The following is a 25,306-nucleotide window of genomic DNA, read 5'->3' on the forward strand; positions in this document are numbered from 1 at the left end:
ACCAAAATGACCCAATCTTATAACCAATCATTCACCTCTAATTTTGATCAAGATCTGAACAGCCGCCCTGATATCAAAGATCTGGTCTGTCAGCCAACACAGCCACGTACTGCTGCAGCAGCTCACTGCAGTAATTACTTTTTTCTCATTATAAAAACTGAAGTACAAACCAGTTGTCAGCACCTCAGTTTATATATGGATTAGGTCTGCTCACTCTTCAGAAAGTTTCTGCTCACAAAAAGACAAGTAGAAAAGCCATTTTCCAAGTCTGTGGTAAGAAGCTGGATAGATTTACCTGTTGCACAGAGCAATGATTAGAGATGACCTCAAATTCAGCTGAGCAGCTTTATTCAATGTTAGATACACTATCCCCAATGCAGTAACTGACCTTGTGTTATATTACACCATCACTCCATTCCTTGAAGTATTTACTCACACGTCCACCTAGAATTTTCTGAACCCGCCCTTTTGCAATCCCTGAGGAGCCAAGGACTGAGATCAGCAGATAGCAAGCAAGCCAAAATCTATCCAGCTACACTCCCAATGGCACATTCCAGCTGGATTAAACCTCTCCCTCTCCTCCAGGGAGAGTTCCAGGTCAGCAACTTCCCTACAGGCAATCAAAACACTCATTTCTAAACCACTACAAATAAACACTTAAATCAACATACATGCTACATATTTGAAATTAAAATTATTAAATAAAAATAATTTTAAAAAAAGATTGATTTCATCTTAAATAAACAGCTCTGAGATGGATCACAAGTTCAGCTTCCTCCTTCCTGGTATCTAATTCATCAAAATCAATGATTTTGGTTCATCAACAGACCAGAGAATTCCTCTAGCTGCCTTCTAGCAAAAGAAGGATCAGGGATCTGATTCCTCACAGACAGTGAAAATTCTTGGGTGATTTATGTGGAAAATCACAGACCTTCACCTCTCTAGTTTGTTGTCTTACTTTTTGCTATAGTACTACATAAGTACACAGAAACATTTATGTTCTTCAATTTTATTGCAAAGGGACTATTTTTTATGGGCCTGAAGGCAGAAATTATCACACTTGTTTAGTTAGGAGTGTCTCCCTTTTCCAACATGATGCCCTTTGCTCATGTGAAATACCTGGGGTTTTTTAGCACTGACACCTTAGTGGATTCCTTGACTCTCCAGGCACTGCTCCCCTTTACTCCTTTCCCTTACTTTCTAGACTACAGGGGAAACCCAGACCATCCTTCAGTTCTTTTATCACACGTTAGCTGCACATACATTCCTCTTTCCATCTTCAAGTGGCATCTGTACCTTTCTTCCTTCCCACTGGGAGCCGTGTTAGACCAGCAACAAACATTGCTTTGTTTCTGGCATGCAATGAAATGAGGGCACCCCTCTCCTAATCTCAGCATCCCTGCTGCATTTCACACCTTGGACCACATAGGGAAGATCAGATTCAACTTGAGAAAGCAACAGACAACTTTAAAAAGTAACAGACAATCATGTTTTTGTGCTAAGAGGACTGCAGCTTACCTTTCCCGAGGAACAGCAAACCAGTACTCTGGTTGCTTTATCTTCTTACTGTACTGCTGAGACACGGTGGTGTTCTGAGACACAAAGGACTTTCTCATGGGCTTGCCTACTTTAATGCACAGAAACATTGGAGGAGTCTTGCTCTTCTCCTCTTTTGAAGGAAGCATATCTGAATGAGACACAAAAGAAACAGGCTGCTTACAGGAAAAGTACAAAAACTGTGGCTGATAAAACACTGTGACAAAGATTAATAATCTTGTGCAAAGCAATACTCAGAGGCATCATCCACAGAATTACACCTGACTTCAACAGCACAACTGATTTAATAATCCACATTCATCCTAAACTGTACCCCCCTCAGCTGTAAAGCTATGTACAGAATAACCCTGTAAAGCAAATAGGTAAGATGACCAGGCTGGGTGCTGCCTGCAACATGAAGCAGGCAAGTAAAGGGGACAGTGTTTGACTGGGTCCTGGAAACCCATCCAGCTGAGGGGTAATCCTTTATGCATGCACACAAGAAGCCTAATCGGTTTCTCAATTCTGATGGTCAGACAGCCATATAAGCACCTTTTATCTGCACAAGTCAGGGCCAAGCCTAAGAGCAGTTTAAGCTCCTCAAATTGCTAGTGTGAAAAACCCCTGCTTAATAAACTCTAGCCTTAATCACACTGAAGTTGCCTTCTTCATTTTAGGAATACACATACAGCCAAATATAACTAGCAAGATAAAAACCCTTCTGAAAGAAAGGAAAAATCATTTTAAGAACTACTGTTTTTAAAATAAAGACTTCACCCTAATCATCCCCCCCACCTGATTTGGATGAAGGGTATGTCCACAGGTTCATTAAATTACCAAGAGAGGAGCATCAATGCTCCAGGACACGCTAGTGCTTGGAGGCACTGGGTAGAAATGGTAGTATGCATACTATCATTGTGTGCATACTATCTGAAGTAAGACTTCATTTTGTTATATGCTTTCCAGTAGTAGCCTGAATTTTGTGATAACACAGTAACAATCAGGAAAAAAGATCAGTCAGTAGGACTCTACATATATTCCTATTTATCACTTCTTTAAAGGTTTCCATAGCATGAAAGACACCTGACATACACAAATAGTTTCAAGAATACTTTGGTAACCCGCCTTAGAGCAATGCACTACTACTTTGGATACTCTCAGAAATACACTGACAGACTTCCATATGGCAACAGATGCAATATAGAGTGACAATTCATAGACCATGAAGTGTCCTTGTCAATAGTGAAACTGGATGACATTTCACTGTCCTTCTTAAACCCAGCAAACAGAGGTAAAGATATATAAACTGTGATCACTGGATATGGGAAGAGCACACAAGCTACTTATCAAACTAGAAGCTTAGAGAATTTGAAGATAGCAGATAATATAAAAATGAAATATACAAGAGTAAAAAAGAGACCAGGGAAAGAGGAAATTTAGAGCAGAATGCAATCAATTCAAAGGTTACCATCGTAATGCTGCCCAAGTCTCAGAGGAAATAAGGATAACCAGAGACCTACCTTCAATTGGCACTTGAATTTTCTGCAGCAGCCACAGTCTGATTTCTGATTGATTGTCTAACTGTGTTTCTTGACAGGTCTTGTCTATAGCTGGTACTAAGGAAGAGTCCACAGACTCTTTCAGGTTCTTTTCCTCTGCTGCTGCTGAGCTGATTTCTAATGAAGGTGCTTTCCTTTCAACACAGCAGGAATCAAGCTCCATACTTTTAACTGTATGGACTTCATTAGCTTGGGACTTTGAACAGCTAAGTGTAAGGTCTATGCCAATTGCTTTATTGTTTTCACCTTTCTGGATTTCAGCCTTGTGTAAGTCTTCAGATGACTGAGACCCATTCCCATCTTTATTGAGGTAAAATTCAATAAGTTTATCTTTCTCTAGCTCTTTCTTAGTGTCCAACGCATTCTCCACCTTACCTGTCGGGGAACTGACACATTTGTTTACTTCTGGAATAACATCTTGCTTTTCACACAGCTCTAAGTCTAAGTCAGCTTTAGGTTCAACACTGTCCTTTTTTTCCAAGGAATCAACTGTCAAGTGCTCCTGGACTTCTGTAGTAGGTTTGGTTACCTGCTGCTTAGTTCTCCCCAAGTCCCGGGGGTCTGCCAGCAAGCCTTCCATTACTGAGATTTTCCTGTCCAACCCTCTATCCATATGAGATGATGTCTTTTCCAGCTCAATGAAGTCATCCTCTCCTTCTCCTAAACGCGATTTTTCTTTGGTTTTGATATCTGAAGCATTTTTTTCCCCAGAAGGGTCCTTGGCACATGGATCCACAGTAAACTTTTCCAAATGTTCAGTGGCAGTGATGTTGTTGGGAAACTCCACAGAATTTGATTTGATTGAGCCTGTACTCTCAGATGACTGAAGAACTTCAAAATCAGCAGACTTTTCCTTATCTGAAGGCTTTATCTGTTTGGAGCCCAGAGCAACGGATGGATCCCCATTCTGTTGCCTCTTTTCCTTGCTGAGGGATTTGAATTTGCTGAAAGGATTGATATCTTTCTCAGAGGATAGGTCTTCCCATTCTCCTGGCCTGTACAGAGGACAAAGATCCTTTGGTATGTCACTGTCAGGGGAAATGATGGATGTACATAGGATGTTAAAAGCAAAACGGAAACAGAAAAAAAAAACTGAAAGGAAAAATTAAATAATATACAAACTTAAACTGTGACACTCAACGAAAAATTATTTTCTCCAAAATAAACACAAAATTTTGGAAATAAGTGACTTTAAAGAAAATGGAGAAAAATGCTGAAAGGATAATACCAAAATAAAATGAGTAAACCACTTGGCAGAATATGCCACATGGGTGAAGAAATGGTGCAAGTGTAATAACAATGTGCAAGTCAACAGAAGTTCAGTAACAGAAAATCACAGGACATGTATTTAGCTGCTGGAATTTCATTCAAATCATATTAATACTGTAATTTCCCAAACCTGACAATGTGTCAACCTCTGCAACCATCCATGCTTCCCTAGTCGGTACAAACGTATTTTTGAGAAAAAGCAAATTGGAGATAAGTCATGTCCTGTTTGAACATATTTACTGCAAAACAGTAACAGGCAACAGAGTTGGTGTTTTTTTCCTTTTATTTGTCTCCATTACTCAAACATACTGTTTCAATGCAGCTTCCTCAAACGTTTCTTTTTAAAGCAGGACAATCATAAAACATTTCAGAATGGAAAATTCTGAAAAAAATCTATCATCATAAAACTTGAGCTCTTCATTACTGCAAAAAAGTCTGAGGTGAATGAGAATACAAGACCCTCATCACTTAAAGGTTACTAAGAAGTTACTAAACACTCTAGTAATGAGCATAACAAGTATCTGGAAAGTTTTTCTTGAAATGAGAAAATGGAGGGAAGATGATGAATTCCACTGATCAAACAGGTATTGCCTGTAAGAACAAAACCTTGCTTAGAACAAATACATAAGCATTGCCTAGTCTATGCATAAAAGAAAGTAGCTCACCCAGAAAGTCTGTTATGCATTATAGATTATAACTATTGATGCATTTCTGGTTTGAAATAGAAGTATTCCATAGACTGGTATTTCTGTAAGTCCTGAAGATGGCAGTTAAGGTCCTGTTATCTTTAAAAGTTTTAAATACTCCTCTCAGAACAGTCCTGGTAACACAATATTGGTCCAAATCTAACCCTATTTGCTTCCACTGAAATAGCCCTAGAGACAGGTCAGTGCAAGGGCCCAGCCACACCAATGCTTTTATTAATTACTGGTCTGTACTGGTCTCCTTTGCACTTCGGTTCTCATACGCATGACCAATTTGCCTTTAATGCCACTTTAGTGTTCTAAAAAGAAAGTGGAAGAACAACACAAGTGAATCATTCCTTTGCTGACACTTTCCTCCCCTTTTTTACTCTGCTGCATTAAAACTCTTCCCCTCCATTCCCCCCTCTCCTGCCCCTTTTCCATGACCCTTACTGAAAATCTACAAATATAAGTTCAGGAAAGAACACTCCTTACGATGGCAATGCATCTTTAATCTTCATGTGAGAGATGTCATTGTAGAGAGCTATTGAGACAACCTCCTCCATGGGGCAGATGAGCCCATATTCTTCACAGCCATTCTCAATTACCAGAGGATCAGATTTATGTGGGTCAAACATGATATTGTTTGGAGTTACTATCATGACTCCTCCAACTACACCCTAAAACAGGAGAAGAGAGAGTTAGCACATCACATATAACGCACTTATCATTTATTATTGGATTTTAGGCTATTATCCTAAAAAGCAAAACCTCCTTCCTGCCTCTTTGTACTGTGTCATGCAATCTTGCTAACAAAACATTCTGTGTTCCAATTGCATCAAGTCAGACATTGTAAGAAGAACAAAGAAAAAAGTGTCTTAGTAACAACCAAGTTCTTTGCAGGTAAGGAAGAACATCTGAATTATTCAACTTTCAGTGCTGACTACTACAAGATAAAAATGTGACTGTTAATCAATCTCTAACAAAATAGATTAGTGGATTTATTTTTTTAAAAAAGGATGTAGTTTTTTATTCTAAATGCAGCCATCTTCATTTGATACATGAATTTACATGCAACCAGCACACCTGAATGCAGTCTTACTCAGGGAAATGTCCAGGCTACTATGCTAAACTACACTATATGTCTCCTTGATCTAGTCTCCCAGAGGTACATGCAAAAAGCTTCTCTATATAGGGATCTGATAGGAGAGATCTTCTCCCCAAAATAGAAGCAGCTTCTACTACCAATCCAAGCATATTTTGCACAGCTGTAGAGGACATATTTAATTCTTCAAAACGTGCTCTACCCATGAATTTGAAAGAGGCTGCATCAGCCATTACTCAACATCAACTCGTGGCAACTGACCATTTTTCAAGATTTACAAAGGAGATTTCCAATGTCTCTCTCCTGCACCCTCTCCTTCAGAGGAGTTACAAAATTCACCAGACCAACTCAGAAGCTGTGTGTAAATCATGACAACTGACAAATAGGAGCCACAGATCAACTGGAGTGACTCACACTGCAGATATTATTAACTATTCAAGGTCATCTGCAAGGCAAGCAAGGAAGTCTCGCAAACAGGCAGGTAAAAGACCACAAGCTTGGTTTGTTGGTTTGTTTTTTTTTAATGAATAAGATATCAAGCTGATGGCTTGGCACTAGCAAGTGAGTACCTGAATGCCTGCTCCTCTGTTAAGCAAAGTCCATATGTATTTCACATTTGCTTTTCCTGTATGACCCAGTTCACAAGCCTGGTTTGTGTCTGGGTCAAAGAATCGAAGCCAAATGCAGAGACATGTAATGTAACTCTAGTATAGCCAGAAAAGCAATACATCAATAGGCTGTGCTTCCCACTGCAGGAAGCAAGGCAACAAGGGATTTTAGCTACGCTGGCAAAGAAGCCATCTCATTTTAAATTGTTCTGACTGCAAATTACTTTTTCAGTCCTGCAGCCATAAAACTGGCAATCTGTATCCTCTGCACCTAACAAGCATCACATACAAAGTGACAGTATTGCCCTAATTTACATGCAAGACACCAAGTAGTTCTCTATTACTTTCTACAAAATAGCAGACTGCAAAATTGCAGAGTGGTTAAATACAGTCTACATCCACTGAAGCCAGAAATGGTAGGTGTAAACACATCCATCTTAGTCAGGACTAAGGGAAAAAATACGTTGAAACGACAATGATTAGCATATCCAGTGTTATAAATTCCAGAGAATTTGAAAACCCAAACATGCAGATATCTAACTGAAACCAGAGTCAACAAGAGTAGATATATCAAAGTAGGTGGTTCAAGAAGACAGTGTCTTGCAACCTTGAGAAGCAAAGCAGGTTAAAATACTACCCAGGCTTTGTGCCTTTGCTTCTAAAACAGCTGCTGTAATTTAGGGTTTGCAGTCGTGGTGGGTACACATGTATTACAAGAATGCTTACACAAAACAGAAAGAAAAGGTTGTATAAAGCAATATTTATCTTTTTATTAGGGCTTGCACAACACTAATTAGAAAGTGCAGAAGCAACATGGACATATTTGGAAACACTGCTATGGGAATAGTTAAAATTTATCTTGAAGTCATAAATGAAATAGATTGGCATGTACTCATTTTATAAAGCTGTTGCACAATTTAATGGAACTTGGACAACTAATCCTGACATGTCATAACTCTAAAGTGCAGTTTTCTCTCTGTATGCACTCTACAGCAATGCACTCTTACACAGATAATTGGTAAGACATAGTAATGGAATAATGTCGGGTAGAAGAGCTATTCTTTCATAAAGCTATTAGCATAACAAATTAAACAACTGAAAGAACAAAATTATACAGCATATTATCACAGTATCAATAAGCACAGCAGTAACAGATAAAGCCAACATAACGTTTGCATTCTTTAAAAACATGGAGCACATTTGACTCCCCCACTATTCATCTCTTACTTATCCAAAGAGATTTTGCTTTTAAAGAATCTCAAGCAATGCCCAAAAGTCAGGTTTCACCTACCTTACCATCTGTGAAGTAACGACAATTCATTTTTAAAAATTTGACAACCACAGGCTCATCCTCTTCTGAAGTAGAGGACAAGACTCTCTCAACTGGTTTGAAAGCCTTTCTTGCCAAATCCGCATCCTTAGAAAAGAGAAAGTTCAGTGCAGAGCAACAGGATCAGAATACTATATTTTCAGATTTTGAAAAACTAAAAGGCCAGGTTCAAACAACTACTTTCCTTTTGCTTAAGGAAGAAAAGCAATGGTTATGTATGTATGTATGTTCACTTCCCACAGCATCCTGTATGGAAAAAAACCCTTGTAACATTACAAAAAAACCTCCATACAAACAACAGGTAAGAAATTAAAAAATACCAAGGCAAGTCAGCTCACCAAAATTCAGTGATGCACTCTCATTAAGAGAGGGCCTGCCCTGCCCTGCCATCTACACTGAAGACCTCTGCTCATAGAGCACTAGTGTGATTCCCCGTGCAGGTGGCACAGAGGCATAAGGCTAAAGTTAAACACAGTTATTCACTCTAAGCTTCTCTCCACTTTCCTTTTCATTAGTTATGGATTTGAAATAACTAATTACTTTTACATCAGCCAATATTAAAGATGTTAAAGGCAGCTAAACTGCCTAAAACTACTGTCTAAAAATCATCATAGCCAATCATCCTTCTAAAGAAAATGAAAGATCATCTGTGCCAAGGCCTTTCACAAAGATTAAATCCTATAGTCTTGTCTAAAGACAAGTCTATATATGGGTACCACCATAATATGTTTAACTAGAAAGATACTGACTGCTCAGACTAAACTAACAGCCTCTCTGTTCAAGGATCGCAATGCAGGATTCAAGACTCTGGACTGCAGAGCAGTATAAAAATCTCCACTGTGAAACACTAAATAATTTTTCATATTTGACTTTCTATTCTTTAAAAATTACACACTGGACTATTTTCAGTTGTTTTGATAGACTCCAGGCCCAACTGAACTTGTAATGGGTTCCTAAGCTCAGACAGAATTTCCTTACTTTGGAATTTTTTTTAAGATACGGTAAATTTTGTAGTACAGCAAATTAATTTTACACAATACACTACACACAAGGCCTGTAACCTCAAAAAACTGCTATTTACACAGCCTTGAATCTCAACTTCAGAATCAGAAAATATTTTGAGAGTTTAAGACCAGTGAACCCATGTTTGACTTACAGGGAGTTTGTCATATTCAGCATCTGATGATGAAGGAGAAACAGGAGCACCAGAACTAAAAGACGACAGTCTTGCAGCACTTGTCTCTGGCACAAAGAGAATCTAAATACAAACACATTTCAGAACAGTAAGGCACAAGCTGTAAAAGGTTATTCAATATAAATACTACATTCTTCTAGAAAGACACCACAATATTAATCACTCATGACTGCAATGCACTCCTTAACAACTACTTATTCTAAAGCCCTTCATAGGTGATGATAGTGGGGCACATGCAGGTCTAATTGCAGGATCTAGCTCTACCTTTTGTTTTGCAGCACAGGCAAGAGAATAAAACACATTCCACAGATTGAGAACCTTTTTTCCCCCCTAAGATTTGCAATCCCAGGTTGCCTTGCAACTACTGCCAACTAGAAAACAAGTAACTTCAAAATTACTATTAATAGCCATTAACTTGTAAAAACAAATTCTGCTCTAAAGTGAAGGCCATTGCTGAAAAAGAGGGATTTTTAGTGCTAGAAGTTTATAACACTTCACTACGGGTTATCTGTTTCCAAAAACATATTTGCATCTCCAAATCTAAGAAAATATTCTTTATATGAAGCAGCATTTTAGCATATACTACAATTGTAAGAAAAAAATCCCAAATGTACAATGCTAATATAAGCGTATATAAAAATGCAATGCTTTGTTTGAATTTCCACATTCCCTCACAGTGAACATTACAGACTTTTAGTACAGGAGTACTAGAATTGCAGTTCACCTTTGGACCTCCACCCAAAATAAAAAGTGAGTCATTTGTTCCAAGTCTCAGAGCAAAGAAAGATATTTCTAAATTTAAAAAAATGTTCAGAGTTTAGTTTTAAACTAAAAATGTTCAGAAAAATGAAATTATTTTCCTTATCCCAGCTTCTGTCTGCTGGGTATTCTTAGGTAAGTCAAGCCATCTCTCTGTGCCTCAGTTTCCCTATATGCAAATCAGGACACTTGAATCTCTTCGTGTCTGTGAAGCAGAAGTAGAGATCTGCTCTTCATGAATCAGGTGTTAGTCTCCATATTTGCCTTTCCGATACTTGACTCTCCTAAAAACATTCTCTCTCCATTTATTTCTTATCTTACAGGAGACTGACTCATTCCCAACATAATGGCAAGAAGCCATTTCAATTTCTGTATCTAACTTTGTAATTCTTTAATGCATTATATATGGCATTTATTTAGACTTGCCAAGAATTCAACTCCCTTGCAACAACTGCATTACCTTATTGAGCTTCAAAGTCATCTTTAAGCTTTAGTGACAGCACATAAATAACAAGCCAGATATGGCAATTACAAAGCTCTCCCTTCCCCCCCACTCCAAGTAATGATCTACTAAGTTTCACTTTGAGGGAGGGCTTTAAATTACTGCCCCTTATCCTTGTATCCAAGTACCTAAAAGATATATCTAAGTGCTAAAAAGCTTTTAAATACACAGTAAATAATAATGCTTCAGGTATTAAAAAAAAACCCAAATAAATAAAATATTTACCTGGCCTGGCACAATGGTCTGCGTGAAAAGCTTATTGAGCTCCACAAGCTTGTTTGGGGTGACGTTAAACTTTAATGCTATGCTGTTTATGGTGTCCTGATTTCCAGCCTGAAGAAAGAGTTGAAGCTTAAGGTATAGTGAAAACATTCAGCACACCAGCTGAACCAAAACCCACCAACAGACTGTTTTCAGGGAATAGACTTGATGACCTCAATACACCCTCTATTTAACAGCTTAAGTGATAGACCAGCATAAAAAAAAAAAAGACAAAACTATTCTCTCATACTATACAGTAGATAAAGTGCTGAGGTGTTACAGATGTCCCTCTCCTTTCCTGTTAAAACCTTAAAGCAGCACCACTGTATTTAGAACTGGTCTGGCAAGGAAAGCAAGGTCAAACACTGCAAAGTTCACTACACCTCCGACAGTCACAGCACATCAGGCATTTGTGTTGTTCCCAGCTGGGACACTAACCTTCCACAGCAGCTCTGCATGACAGAGAGTTCAGTGCAGTCCCTGTTTAGGGTCCTGACAGCTCACAGACTTTCTGGGCAGAGCTAGTCCTCTGAGCTGCCACAGCAGCATGCTGCTGTCCTGCTCCAGCATAGCCAAAGAGGTCTCACCATCTCGAGACCAAGCACAGGCCAACCACCTGATGACCTTAGCAACACTGTGGGAATGGAAGTATTTTTCAGAATAACAAAACAGTTGCTCTACTAGAGAGCTATAATGTAGAAGTAAAAATAGAATTGGCAGCTGCAAGAAAAGACAGAGGACCTGGGCTGAACAGATTCAGGATGTCAGCTCTCCCCATACAACAATATTTGGAGCAATCCCTATTGAGACAGGTGTAAACTTCAAAATTATTTACTAAGTGCTTTCAGTTTTGTGCCACTGCCTCCCTCTTGACCTCAACAGCTCCATTTTCAAAAAGCAGATATGAACACACCACAAACCAGTACTTACAGTGTATTCTATGGTACCATGGGGTTTCTGAGAAACCATTTTCTTCTCTTTCTTTTCATTGGTTTTGTTTTGATTGTCATCTAAAGAGTAAAAAAAAATTCAAGTAATTGACTTTCAAGATTTTTGTCTTTCAGCATGTTTTGAAAGTGATCTACAGGATGTGCAAAAAGGAGCTGTAAACAGGAACAAGAGAAGACATTAAAAATACCTATTAGGCCTTAAAATTGCATTGTAAGGCAAGCAGAACTTCATCAAGTACAGCAGATTTAGTAATCATTCAGGAACTCTGCAAGAGTAACGTATACACGATACCATATCAATAGAGTACTGCTCCTATGTTTTCCTCTGTGATTCCTACATAATTCAGGTGTTGGATGCAAGTACTTTGTACCAGCAGATGAATGGATGCACTGCTATTACCTTGGTACGAACACAACAAATACTGGTTAATCACCACTTCACCACAAGTACATTATATTTAAATACTATTTTAAACTCTGAATCTTAAAGTATGCCAAGAGTTCTGCAAAACATGCATGTATACGGTCAAGCATGAGAAAGCACAAAGCTCGTGCAGAAGACATTTCCTATCAGCTGCAGTACAAAATCCACTGCCCTTGCAGAAACCCTTGCAGGACCCAAAAGGCGCTCAGGAGCTCTCAGCAGCATGAACAAGGTAGAGATTTCCAATTTTTACTACAGCAGTGGGGGAGTGAAGCCAAGGATCAGGCATGATTGCCAGCTGTCCAGCCAGCCCCAGCCCCATGGGTCTCACCTTCCACAGCCAGACCCAGACCCACACCCACATACCTGGGGGAGGTGAGGGCAGCATGCAGCCCCAGCTCCAGGAGTGGGGATGGGGCATGGTGAGGCAATTCATGGTTGCCCCACTCGCCCAGCCTGATCGCCCCAACCCCTCAGGAAGGTTCTGCTGCCTCTGGCAGGTTGCTGCAGCCTGAACAAGTTGGGAAGAGGCGAGAAGACAACGCAAGGCTGGGCCCAGCAAAACCAGCAGCCAGAACCAAGAGCCCAGAGACGCTGTCCTTCTGGGAGGATCGTTCCTGTGGTCCAAGCTGGCAGCTCTGGAAGATCAGGACGGAAAGGACAGGGAATGGCAGCACAGGGCTTCTGACTTGCATTCAGGCTTTGCTGCAACCTTTGCTATTTCCAGGGAGCAAGAGGCAGATAGTAAAAACAAGGGCGAGGACTGGCCTGCCCCACTGTAATGTACACAAGAAACAAGGAGGGGTCGAGAATCATGCTGCACCTGATCCTTCTGCTGGCCCATGTCTACAGCAAGATTAGTGCTGTGGAGTTGCCGCAGTGTCTCCCAGAGGCTACTGGAGGGACTATCTCCTTCAGTCAGAAGAGACTCACAAGAGCCCTGAACACACATCCAGGCAGTACTGCCAGCTTACCCCACTCCCCACCTGCCAGGGATGCAGTCACAAGAAGTGCACTGGTTAGGGATACAACAGAGGCAGAAAACATGTAGGGACCTAAACATACATAATTTAAGTACATGTGGATAGTACACATGGCATGAACGACAGAGGTAGAAAGAGAAAGATCAGGATGATGCTGGCTTTTCTCTAATAGCATTTTGGGATAGAGCATCAGTCATCTCAGATATTTCATCTCCGAGACTGGAGACCCACAATGAAATTTTTTCTGACCATTTGTATTTTCACCATTGTTTCACCACCTTCCTATGATCAAAGTCAAAGCAGTCTGTGCTGAAGGATGGAAAAATAGGAAAAGACAGCATTAGCAGGGCACAATATTAAACTATCAGAAACAAAATAACAACATGAAGACAAAAAAAGTGACAAATACTGGATATTTTCTTTATCCATTATCTACATACAAGTGCCAATATGGCACAATGCTGCCTGAAGAAGCTCCCCCAATTAACAAAGAGTGAGTCTACACTATTTTGTGCTAATAGGAGGTACCATTTTGGTTACTCCAGGATAGCTAGAACTACGTATCACACCCATGCAGGCAAACCACCTAAGCTGTTTGCAACCTATGACTGGAGAAAGAAAAGAAAAGTTGATAGGTAGACTTAATCTTCTAGTAAATTATTTGGTCTAGCTGGAAAAAGTAGACAAGCTTTCAGATATTTTAACCTTTACTTATATATAAGTATACAAGGTAGGAAACAGTTAAGAGCAATTATTTCACACTAACTAGACATGCAACAGTATGATCTTGGAGGTGTGGAAATAAAGTAGCCCAGACAGATGTAGGGAGAGAGATTTTGTACCTGTTGAATGTGAAAACTTTAAGTCTGGGTGTGGATGGGAGAAATAACAATATGCAATAAAACCAGTTTCTCTGAAGAGCTTATGATGTTTGGTATTAGTTAAACATTTTTTGTTCCAAAGCTTTGTCTTTGGAAATTGTGACTGAGAGCTGAGCATGACAACAGCCACTATGCCACTGTGGCAAAAGATGACCACAAAATAGCAATACAGACAACTTTCTCCCCTACAGTTTCCTCCCTGGGAGACAGGACACGTCTCTCTCTCCCTCTGTGAAATACACTGTATTTTCCAGGTCCCCCTAATTGCATGGACTGTAAAGTTTGGAGATTCAAAAATACTATCCAGTGAAAAGCTGTAACTTGAAATGCTGTGTTCAAAGGAGACATATAATATGCTCTAGTTCTTGGCTGACAGGACTGTGAGTCTATTTAGTAGGGTCCTAAACACAAGCATGGTGCAATACAGAAGAGTGAACTAAATATGCACACTTAGTTGAAAACCCCAAACCATACAGACAAGAAAAAAAGTTCAAAAGACAAGCTGAGTTTAGACTAAACATAATACAGTCCTCCTTTTGCCAATAAACGTTAATAAATTCTAAATAAGTTGAACAACTGGACACTTGCTTTTCTTGTAAATCTATGTGCAAGAATATATGTTGTAGAGCCTGTTTATCTACAGGCTAAAAGAAGCAGTCACAGTCTGTGAACTTACTTGTCTTCTGAAACCAAAACCTTACACTTTCTGTTTGGATGCTTTTTTTCTTCTGCCCTCTACTCCCTTTTTTCTTCCTACCCCAACAACAAGGAGCTCTGAACACCGTTCTTACACTTGAGCCTAACTACTAGGCAGGCTTGGGCAATCCACACCATATCAATTTGAATAGTGCAAAGTCTTAACTAGTCTATATTTTTAATTGTGCATATAAAGATTTAAAATCATAAATTAAAAAATTCAGACCTTCAGAATAAAAAATTGCAATGAATCCATTTAATTTGACAGGTACTGCTACGCCCCACATAGTGTACATGTAGCGAGGCCAAGGTCACAAATTGTGCTCTACATGAATGGTTTACAGCACAGTGAGTGGGAAGCCTGGCTAAGCACACCACCACATACTATCTCTCCAGTTCCCTTATCTTCTCTCATTTCTCCTTCAGGAAGCCAATCTTTTTCTGACATGATCTGAAGGCAATAGCTCTAGTAGTAGTCCCAAAGGCACCCAGAGCATATGCAGGCATGATGGAGTCCCTCAGAAACCACATTTCTTTCAGGTAGAACTAGATGAAGAGCTCCACAGGTTTTAAAACAACTGCCACTGTCTACTTCTTGAACATTTGCTTAGTGGTGAAATGACTCATGGTTCTGCCTCCCAAGTTCTTCTGCACTGCATGTACACTGGAGATGGGATTGCACAACAATGAGAAGTTACTAGGTGTTAATGCAAATTTGATCACACTGCATTTTTATGAAAAGGGCAGTGTGGGTGGACTGAACCTCTCTGAGGTTCCAGGAAACATGCAAAATAAGAATTATGTAAAAAAAGAAATAATGAGCAGAGAGAAGAAGAATGCCAAGAGAGAACAGGCAAGGAAATACAGGCCTACTGAAAACAGACAGGTCTAGAATGGGAATTTTTCTGCTCTTAATGATATATTTGTATCTCAGTTTCCTAGCAGACTCCTCACATTTCATTTAGCAGTGCTAAGGGAAACCTTACAAAAACCAGTTACTTAAGACTAATTTGGACAGCAACTATTGAAGGAGTATAATAAAGAGGTTAATCAGTTTATCATCCAAAAGACCTTGACGCATGATAGGAGAATTACACCTCTGCAACTGTGTAAATAGCTCTATAAGTAGATAGAATAGGTCAAGGAGCATCAGCAGACTGGGGCTGCCCACACTGATGTACAATACCATCACCACTAGTGTTACAGACTAACCTGCTGCCAGTCAAAATCAGTGCAAGGTTTCACAGTGCTGGCAGTGACAGCTGAACGTGCCTGACAGGTCCTGATGTCTGGTAGCCCAGCAGGAATGCTGAAGTAAGCAAGGGGCCAAAGGACTGACCATTTCCCACACCTGGCAAACAAACTCAGTATCCTGAGAGGATAGAGGCAATGGCATACTTAGTGCAAAAGTCCAATTTACTTACTAATCTCTGTCTTACCAAAGACTTAGGCTGTATGTAAATAAGATGAATCTTTCCCCTGACTAGTCCCCTTGGCTTCTAGAAATCATAAATTTCCCAGAGTAGAGTAGCAGCATTCACTCAACTGCCCTGTCCCTTCATGACCTCCACACCAGCCCTATGCCAATGAACCCCATGATGTGCTACATAAATTATCGCTTCCATGATGCGCTACACAAATTACTGCTTCCCTTCTTGTACTTTATACTTAATTTCACTGATCATTGTAATTAACGTTAGTTTAAGGGTGAACAAGTCATCATTTACCTTCTGCATACCATTCATGATGTCACAGATTTCTAACATCTTTTCTTAGTTATTTCACTTTTTCAGGCCAATACTTTAGACTCTTTCCAATTTCTCTGACCACACAGGCCATACTTCTTGTTAGCTTTTCTTCTCCTGCTATATCCTTTTTAAGATGGATGAAGTAAAACCAAGCACGGACTTTAAGATATGAAAAAAATATTAATTTGTGCTGGTGACATAATAAGGGTTTCCTTAAATCTGTATGTACTGGTAATTTTTCCACATCACACAGCAGTCATACTTTTCCACACCGCTCAGTACGTCATTGCTGTTTTAGGACGTTCCAGTCCTACATCTCTATGACAGATGTTAGAAGTAATAAAACTATATTACCCCAGTCTAGCCAAGCACCAGGACAAAGGAGTGAAAATCTGCAGGTAGCTTAAAAGAATCTAAAATGCAATAAATTCAGGGGAGAAGAGTTATCGCTCAGATGAACCTAATCAGAGAACTGATAAGAAATTAAGCGAACAAGGCTTCCTGGGGTAGTTCCCTTATCAGTGAATGAGACCTGATACCAATTACGTTGACAGACGGGGTTAGTATCACTTAAGTCATTCTGGAGAAATTCAGAAATCTCAAGAATATGAAAGTCCTGCTTGGGATGGTAGAGGAGGAAGACAAATCAGTCTGTCTGAACAATTTTTTCCATTTCTACTTTCTACATTGACTTTTTAATAACTTTCAGCAATTCTGTTACGTGCAGACTAGTGAATAGGATGATTTGTGACTTAAAGCACCTCTCTGGTTCTTCCCATGACTCCTGAAATGAGCTGAACAGCATTCACATTGCAATTATTAGTTTAAAATAAAAAGTTGTTCTTTCAGGTCCTGTCACGTGTGAGTGAACCCCACCACCACAGGAGCCAGATTCCTGGTTTGGGACACCTCCCACCCACTCTAACATTTCAGCACTTCCCAGAGGATGCAGCAGACTCTGAGACAGACATTATCCCAGCCCCATTTTCCCCTCAGGTAGCTGCAGCAGCTAAGAGGCATATCCATAGAAAGGTTTTTTGGCTATCTCATCAGACCTATCTCCCTGAAGAAAAGCAGCGAGTTAGACAGAAACATTCCCTGCTCAGATTTGGGTAGTGTGCTGCTACCATATTAAAAGAAAAGAAGAATTCCTATACCTTTTCAACGCAGGTGTCTGTTTTTGTTCTGCTTCCCACTTTCCCCACAGTCTTCTGACAAGCCCTCACCTTCACTTCTGCATATTTTACTCTACTGAATCATATTCTTGTTTGGTTTCCTCCTTCACTACTGCTGAAGTCCCTCGAAACAAAAAGGCAACTGTCATCCATTATGACCACACCTGTGCTCCTTCACCACTGAAACTTTTGCCATAGGAAAATAGCAACTCCCTGATCAGTACAAATCAAAAAGGGAGGGAAGTAGGAAGTCGAATACAAAAAACACCCCCTCCACTCAGTTTCAGAGGGAGGTCACGCACTCCAACTGTCAGGGGGGAAATATGAACATTATTGTAAAGAAACAGTGAGATGCAGTCAACAGTACAGTGCTTTAGCTCTAAATCTCAGCTGGAAATCTCTGTCCTGTGTGACAACAGTTGAAATGTACTGAAATCAGAGTACTGCTGAAATGGTGTGTCACTGAGCAGCCAGAAAAAAGCACTGAAGAAGGATGACTAGAAGGCTCTTTATACTGAATGTGATGGTCAGAAGGGAAGTTGAAAGGAGAGGAATGTGCAGTGCTGTGCAAAGGAAGGACATGCACAGGATGTCCAGTAAAGGCAAAGGCGAAGGGTTGCTGGCATTTGCTCTGACTGTCTGAAGACACAAGCATGATGCAGATCAATTGATAACCTCTTATCAGACAGGAAACAGACATACTTCTGCACAGAGAGACCAAAACTTAAGAAATAGGTCATAGCAATATTTGCCAAAGTGTAGCAAGGCTGTAGAGAAAGCCATTCTAGATGCATGTGCCTTGCTGATGGAGACTGCACAACTCATCCTCTGATAATAGGGGATGCTGATGGGCAGGACAGCCTCTGCCTCCAGCTCCTGTGAAACTTATCCTGGAGAAAAGGGAGATGAGTGACTCCCAGGGAGCTCTCTCCCACCTTTCTGCAGATGTAATGCAGCCTATCTGCAATGTGAATATTTGGAATCACGAGGAAGAAGGAAGGAGAGAACATGAAGGCAGGGGGTGAAGTGTCCCTTGTAGCCAAAACCAAGCAAGACAAGGCTATTGTGAGAGGTAAGAGGTTTCTGACAGTACAGTGCACATAGATGGAAAAATCAGAGAAGTCTTTGGGACCACCAACATGTTTTTCAGGTCTGACAAGGATCAGCCTTGGCTACTAAATACGTATTAGGAACAAGTTATGTTATGTATTGTCTGGACAGAAGAATAGCTCCTAGCTGCACTGACTGTGTCTGTCTGTCTTTACCCCTCAGTAAACTAATTGCACATCCTTTTCTTTTGTGGCATGGAAAATGACCTACATGGTGCAAACGTTTTGTGTCCTAGGCCTCTCAGAGATAGACTGGGCACATGAGCAAACATCACCTTTAGCTGTCTGTGGATCAAAACAAAATCACATTCCCATTTGGGTTTGAGACGGAACACACCAATACTGTTTTTAAACAGCTGGTTAGATTTCAAAAAATACTTCTGCTTGTCCCTAGGGAATGCAATGTACAAAAATGGAATTATCCTAAGCATCTCTCTAAAGGAGTGGTTTGCATTTCAAGATGCAAAAGAAAAACAGGTGAGACAAAATCTCATTTCTGCAAGTCACATTTTGGGGAACAGTTGATAACAATCTTTAAGCCAAGTTCCCACGATGCAACTGGCATACTTCTGTACACAAGGTTTTTGCAGACACAACCGAACACCTCCTTACACAAGGGTGAAATACATACTGAGCAAAAAACCTAACAGTTGTTTATTGTATTATTAAACCATATGTGGCCTTGCTCTTGGAGGAGATTTATCTGATGTTGAGATACCAATCGCAGCTTCTTTTTGGGTAGGATTTGCACAAGTGCCTGGGTCCGGTTTTCCAAGAGCAATTTAGGGCTCTGAAGTAAGTGCATCTCTCTTGAACATTTTACACTAGAGCATACTGAAGTTTTGTTTCTTAATTTATTGGAATTGACAGTTCATACTGTCATACTGTAATATGAGAAAGTGTTTATCAAAACACCAAACACAGGTAAAGAGTACTGTCAAAACCAAAAGGGACTGCTCAGCTGCCTAAAGTTAAACATAAGCTGTACATCTGCAGATCACTGTGACTTGTCCAAGACTGTATGATGGCAGCTGGCCAAAGAGCTTCACTGCAGAGGTAGCCTTGCTAATATTATAAAACAGGTTATTATTTTAAAATTTGTATGAGAGATATTGTTCCCAAATAAGTATTTGTTCAAGGCAGCTATACAAATGAAAGGCAGATATAAAAGTGGCACAGGAATTAAAAATCTACACTGGATAAAGTAATTTTCCTTACACAAAAGGAGAAAACTTTGAAGAATGGGGGGGGGAAATGTAAACAGCTCTTGGGGGGTATTTAGAGTATATTAAATAACTAAAAGTAATGGTACAATACCTTGCACTCAAAAGCAGAGTCAATACTGCTTATGGAGAGGAAAGTATTTACAGGACAAACCAAACTCCCTCATATGCAAATACGTGAAAGAAAACAAAAGAATTGCATGTCAAGAATCATTTGATTTCGATTTACTGGATTCAACAGGAACAAAACACACACAACTACTGAATTGACTTCAATGAAGGTGCAGTGACCTAGAAAATCAGTTCAGTAGTTTATTTTTAAGTTTACATTTACATTGTGGCCTGATAAATGGCAGTGTCAGTTCAGAGGGAGAGAAAAAACATTGCTCCAAGCAGGGAGAGGAAGCACAAGACCTCCCCATCCACCAGGAGCAAAGCATTAATTCACATTGTGGAACATCCAGCTCCTCATAGCACTCAGCTGTACTTGGAACTATCACCTAAGAAAACAATAGCCACCAGACATATGGATGTAGGCTACATCAGGCATGGGTTACTTTAAGAAAGAAATTTTAAATTGGAAACATACACATATGAAACCTATTTATTATTCTTTAAGATTGTGAGGGACAACCAGAAATATTCAGATGGCATAAAATCAGGCAATTCATTGACAGGAGAGCAGAAAGAATGATTGACAGATATGAGGCAGGGAAGCTCTCATTAGTTTTAAAGTGGATCTTGATGGGTTCAGTCTCCACAAGAAATTATACAACAATTACTATCTTTAAGGAACTATACAACTATTAGTGTAACAGAAAACAAGATCCAGACCACAAGCAGCTCCCCTAGTACCGTGAATAAACTGGTAGTATAAGCATCATGGAACTACAAGTTATATGCCCTAACAGCAGAGTTCATCATGTTCCTATGAGCTTTTCATACATTTTATAGAGTGCTCTTCACCATGCACCACATTCATATGTGAGGTTTTAGCCTGTGCTATTTCAAAATTCAACAGTGTACATTTGGATCAACCCACATTATCATACAAAACCAAGTTTTCAGTTCCTCACTTCTGGGGAGATTAATTTTTTGGATTATGCTTTAAACCAGTAAATAGTTTCCTAGCTTTAATTTCTGCTCATCCTACTCCAATCTATGAACTTTCACTCTATCCCAACTTGCCTAATCCTCCCAGGGCAAGGTGGCATTTAACCAAGGTTGGTGTTAGCACTGAGGATGAGAGAGGGAAAAGAGGGATGGGGTGGGCAAAAACGAGGGAATGGGAATGGCAGTGAGTAGGGACTAATTTTTCAAGACACTCCACCACAGCTGAAGCAGTTGGGTGGTAGATCCAGGTCCAAATTCTGTTCTTTCCTTTAGAAAAGGATAATTGATTTCTCTCTTCAATATCAGTTGTATGTCTGATCTGTTATCACAATTCCTTTTCTGAAGGTTGTCTTGAATTCCTACTGATGCCTGGACACAAAGACGTGTGATAATTTTAGCCTTCCATTTCACAGACAGTTCTCTTTCTGTACATCCTGTGTACAGACAAAGCAATGGTGACACTGCTGAAAGATGTGAAAATGGTGAAAGGAGATCTGTTACAGAAAGTTTTAAATCTAACATTGAAATGGAAATCCACAGAAAACTGCAAATGGAAAAATATTTGTAAGTGTCCTCCTGCATTTCGCATACATGATCTAACTATACTTACTGTGGAAGTACTTAAAAACATGTATTTATTCTGGCCCTGGATAGTCACAGTGAAATACTGACATGACTGTAACAATAGGAAGTGATCATCATTTTTGTGACAGGAGTTTGTTCCCATGCACTCTGGGTAACTACTTTGTGGTGTCATCAAAACTGCAGACTATTCCTGACCTACTTTTAATTGACCACTAACTTTCCCCACTGCTATTTCACCAACCTGCAACAGCCTGTGTAAGGCGGACTTGGGAGCACGTTGTTCATCTGAGCTATTCAGAGACTGACTGAAGTCCTAGTTGACATGAGCACCACCTTAGGTTAACTGCTGTCAGCAGCCAAATACTTTGTCCTCAGCCAAGTGCTTCATTCTCCTTCAGAGAAAAGTTTATGAGTGACATTTATCAGCCACACAAAAGATGGCCTGCAAGCAATGGATGTCTCCTACTTAAGGGCAGATTAAATAGCTACCATTCATGAGATCTATGGATATCAGGAAAGTAATTACATAGCATCCAGGTACACATGTTACCTTCAGTCTAAGAAGTGTGAATAGCAGTCAAAGCAAAGATGCATCCACAGAAACTTCAGCACAGGTTGCTACCAACTTGCTGAGTACACTTGGGTATGTATACAAGAATCCCAAAACTGCATTATTATATCCTCCAGCCTGTTTGGCAGTTCCCCACTAGTATGATTAGCATTATACAAATATACAGTGCTAAGTCAACCTTCCACAGAAACACCAACTTGAGCAAGACAATTCACAGATTCAGCATCCAGAAACTTCCTCCCCATCCAGTTTCAGCTTTACTCATATGTAAGAAACACACAGACTCAAGATTTGAAGCTGTTCATACCATCTGTCGTCATTTCTTCCAGTTTCTAGTTCACAACCATTCAATCTATGCCAAAATCCCTGTGTTTGACACTCTGCCTCTACAATATCCTGCTCTCCTTGTTTATTTGTGTAGGAAGAAAGGCCCTCATAGGTGCACTGAAAAAGCCAGTTGGAGTTGCAGGACAAAAGGAATTTTGTGCTTTGCCAGATTTATCAGCCAGTGAGGTCTCAGGTGTCTTATCACATAGCAACAGTGACCACACACTTAAAATAGAAGCAGCCCTACACCTCAAAAAATAGCAAGGTGAACTACATGGGGGGAAAAAAGAAGGAAATAACCAACTAATTTCCCTGGTTTTATTTAAAAATGGGGGGGGGGGAATCCTACATTTTCAGTTTGATAAAGACAGTAATAAAGTATCTGGTAAGTGCTTCCTTGAATACTCTTTCCCCCCATTATTTACTGTATGTGTAAGAGCTTTTCTGCCTAAGTTGGTCACCCGCAGATATATATACTCCATGCAGATGTTTGTGCTATCAACTTATAAACCAGATCAATCCACACAACCTAGCTGAAGTATTTTGATCTTTGAACGCACTACCAACATACACTGCGTTACTGTGAACTGCAAGAAGAAAGCCACACATATCTTTAGATCAGAGAGAGAAGGTTGTTCTTATTTTCTGTCACTGGCCTGGGCTATTCAGACACTTGGTATCTAGTTGTGTGGCCAGAAACCCAGTTCTTAGTAAACTCTACATCCTGTTTTCAGTTACCGAAGGAAATCCAGGCACAGGAACGAAAGTTTTCACACCACCTCTCTCAGGCCTCTGAGTAGATGGAGTTCATTCAGATTAAGTTAAGAAACAAAATAGTGGGAATAAGAAAAAGCAAAAACTTCCATCAGAAAACACTAAAAATTCCAACATGTAATTTATAGCACATGTTTTTCAGTTTTGTTTGTGGGGTTGTTTTTTGGGGTTTGTGGTAGTTTTTGCTTTTTCTTTTTTTAGAAAAAAACACTACATAGACTTTTCAGACTAAGCACTGGTTAAAAATCAACCTTTCACATACCTAACTTTAATTTCTTCAGTGAATTTACCCTGATGGTAACAAAGACTTAATGCAAATGTCTCTGTACAGCTCCCCCTGAAAGCAAACTCAACATTAATCTCCTTGAAGTGAGACTGAATTGGGACACAGGGCCACAAGGAGCTTAAACCAACCTAAGATGAAGCTGTTGCTGAAAGTGGCAACTCCACCAACCTTCTTCCTCCGCATGTTCCTGCCACCAGCCCAGCACTGGTCAAGGTCACTAGATACCAACCTAGAGAAAGCAGGTCCTGCCTCTGGGCTGGTAACAGCTGAAGGCTAGGACTGGCACCACTCAGCTGGGCTCAGGAGGAAGACAGGCAGCATATCCTCTTTCAGTGGCAGCACAGACACCTTAGAATGACTCTAACTGTTTATGAAAGTGGACTCTGGGACAGGTATGATGATAAATAGACCTACTTCCAAGTTTCTTATGCAAAGGTGGAGATAAAAAGAGTTGGTGATTATTTCAAGAGATGGGGGGGATGCAGAAAAGAAGATTCAGTGAGTTTGTACTCACTTTGAGTGTTAGCAGGCTGAAGAGCATTTTGGAGATAGGTGGACGAGAAGCTGCCTACTGATCTTTGTGGTCTGACAGCATTACTTGTGAATTCTGTTCAGGTAAGTGTCAGTACCTAAACGCACCAATCACAAAAATATCACTATAAAATTTCTGACTATGCACTACATCAGGTACTCAAACACAACACAGAGTGAGAAAAATCAACCTGTCAACAAAGCAGGTATGAGGGAAGAAATACTTAGGCATCACAAGACAAAAGATGGGCATTTTAGAAAACTGTTAACACTACACAAGCTGTTTTTCTTCATTTATTTTGCTGCTTGTACACACAACAGCTTGCCTGGGAAGGCTATGCCATGTAAGTCAACCAAGTTTTAATTATTTGCATCTTTTTACTTAGTTTTACAACAAACAGGAGCTTATCCATCAAGATGAAAATTTGAAGAGGATTCCACACCTGCCCAGCGTTAAGATGTTTCCATCCAAATTTTCAGAACTTAAATGCTAATAGCATTATTACTAGTACTTACTGCTCAAATCAAATTCTCTTGCCTGTGAACAAGGCACTCCTTCTCTGTGCAACTGTTCCTAGTAAACATCTATTAACAACACAGCTTGAATATAACCTGGTGGCCTTACCACTGATCCACTGGGATTCACGATCACTTGTTCTTGTTCCAAAACAAGTCATATGAAAACAGCTGCCTTTCAGTCATTTGTCCACTTCATTCTTTCCACATGGTTTCCATAGCCAGTGCTAATAAACCAGCTTTCTGAAGCTTCTCAACCAACCACTGCCCATTACATCCAGTTTACACTCATATGCAAGTTATTCCAACCTTCCTGTGATTCTACACAGGCAACTATAACCATATATACTACTTTTTATGCTATTTCTGGAAGAAACAAATTATTTCCCTTTTCACTCCTCTTTGTACTGACTCTCATTTTTGCTGTCTGAAGCCAAACTGAAACAAAACGCTAGAGCAAGCTCTCAGAACTTGGAAAAATTCAGATCCTGTTCCTCTTATAGTTGTATTAAGCAACAACACAATACTGAGTACACCAGTTTTTAAATTACTTGGATTACTTAGAATAGAAAATACTTTGCTACACAAACAGGGCTCACCAAATCAA

At 39.9% G+C, this 25,306-nt stretch overlaps 1 protein-coding gene across 5 annotated transcripts in view; it reads right to left on the reverse strand.

Annotated features, from left to right (window-relative positions):
• Window positions 1–25,306, reverse strand: part of NCOA7 (nuclear receptor coactivator 7) — a 91,715-nt gene that overhangs the window by 15,446 nt on the left and 50,963 nt on the right. For 4 of the 5 annotated variants that reach the window (XM_018078035.1, XM_008933996.2, XM_029962702.1 and 1 more), the window contains 7 exons: window positions 11,738–11,817; window positions 10,772–10,879; window positions 9,247–9,348; window positions 8,052–8,177; window positions 5,543–5,727; window positions 3,057–4,123; window positions 1,519–1,687 (listed from right to left, as the gene is read on the reverse strand). In XM_018078035.1, coding sequence (XP_017933524.1) covers window positions 1,519–1,687; window positions 3,057–4,123; window positions 5,543–5,727; window positions 8,052–8,177; window positions 9,247–9,348; window positions 10,772–10,879; window positions 11,738–11,817 — 1,837 coding nt within the window. The remainder of the gene's footprint in view (window positions 1–1,518; window positions 1,688–3,056; window positions 4,124–5,542; window positions 5,728–8,051; window positions 8,178–9,246; window positions 9,349–10,771; window positions 10,880–11,737; window positions 11,818–25,306) is intronic. The other variant, XM_018078038.1, reaches the window with a different exon arrangement.

The sequence above is a fragment of the Manacus vitellinus genome, unplaced genomic scaffold, assembly GCF_001715985.3.
Source record: "Manacus vitellinus isolate BGI_N305 unplaced genomic scaffold, ASM171598v3 scaffold_4_pilon, whole genome shotgun sequence".
NCBI lineage: Eukaryota > Metazoa > Chordata > Aves > Passeriformes > Pipridae > Manacus > Manacus vitellinus.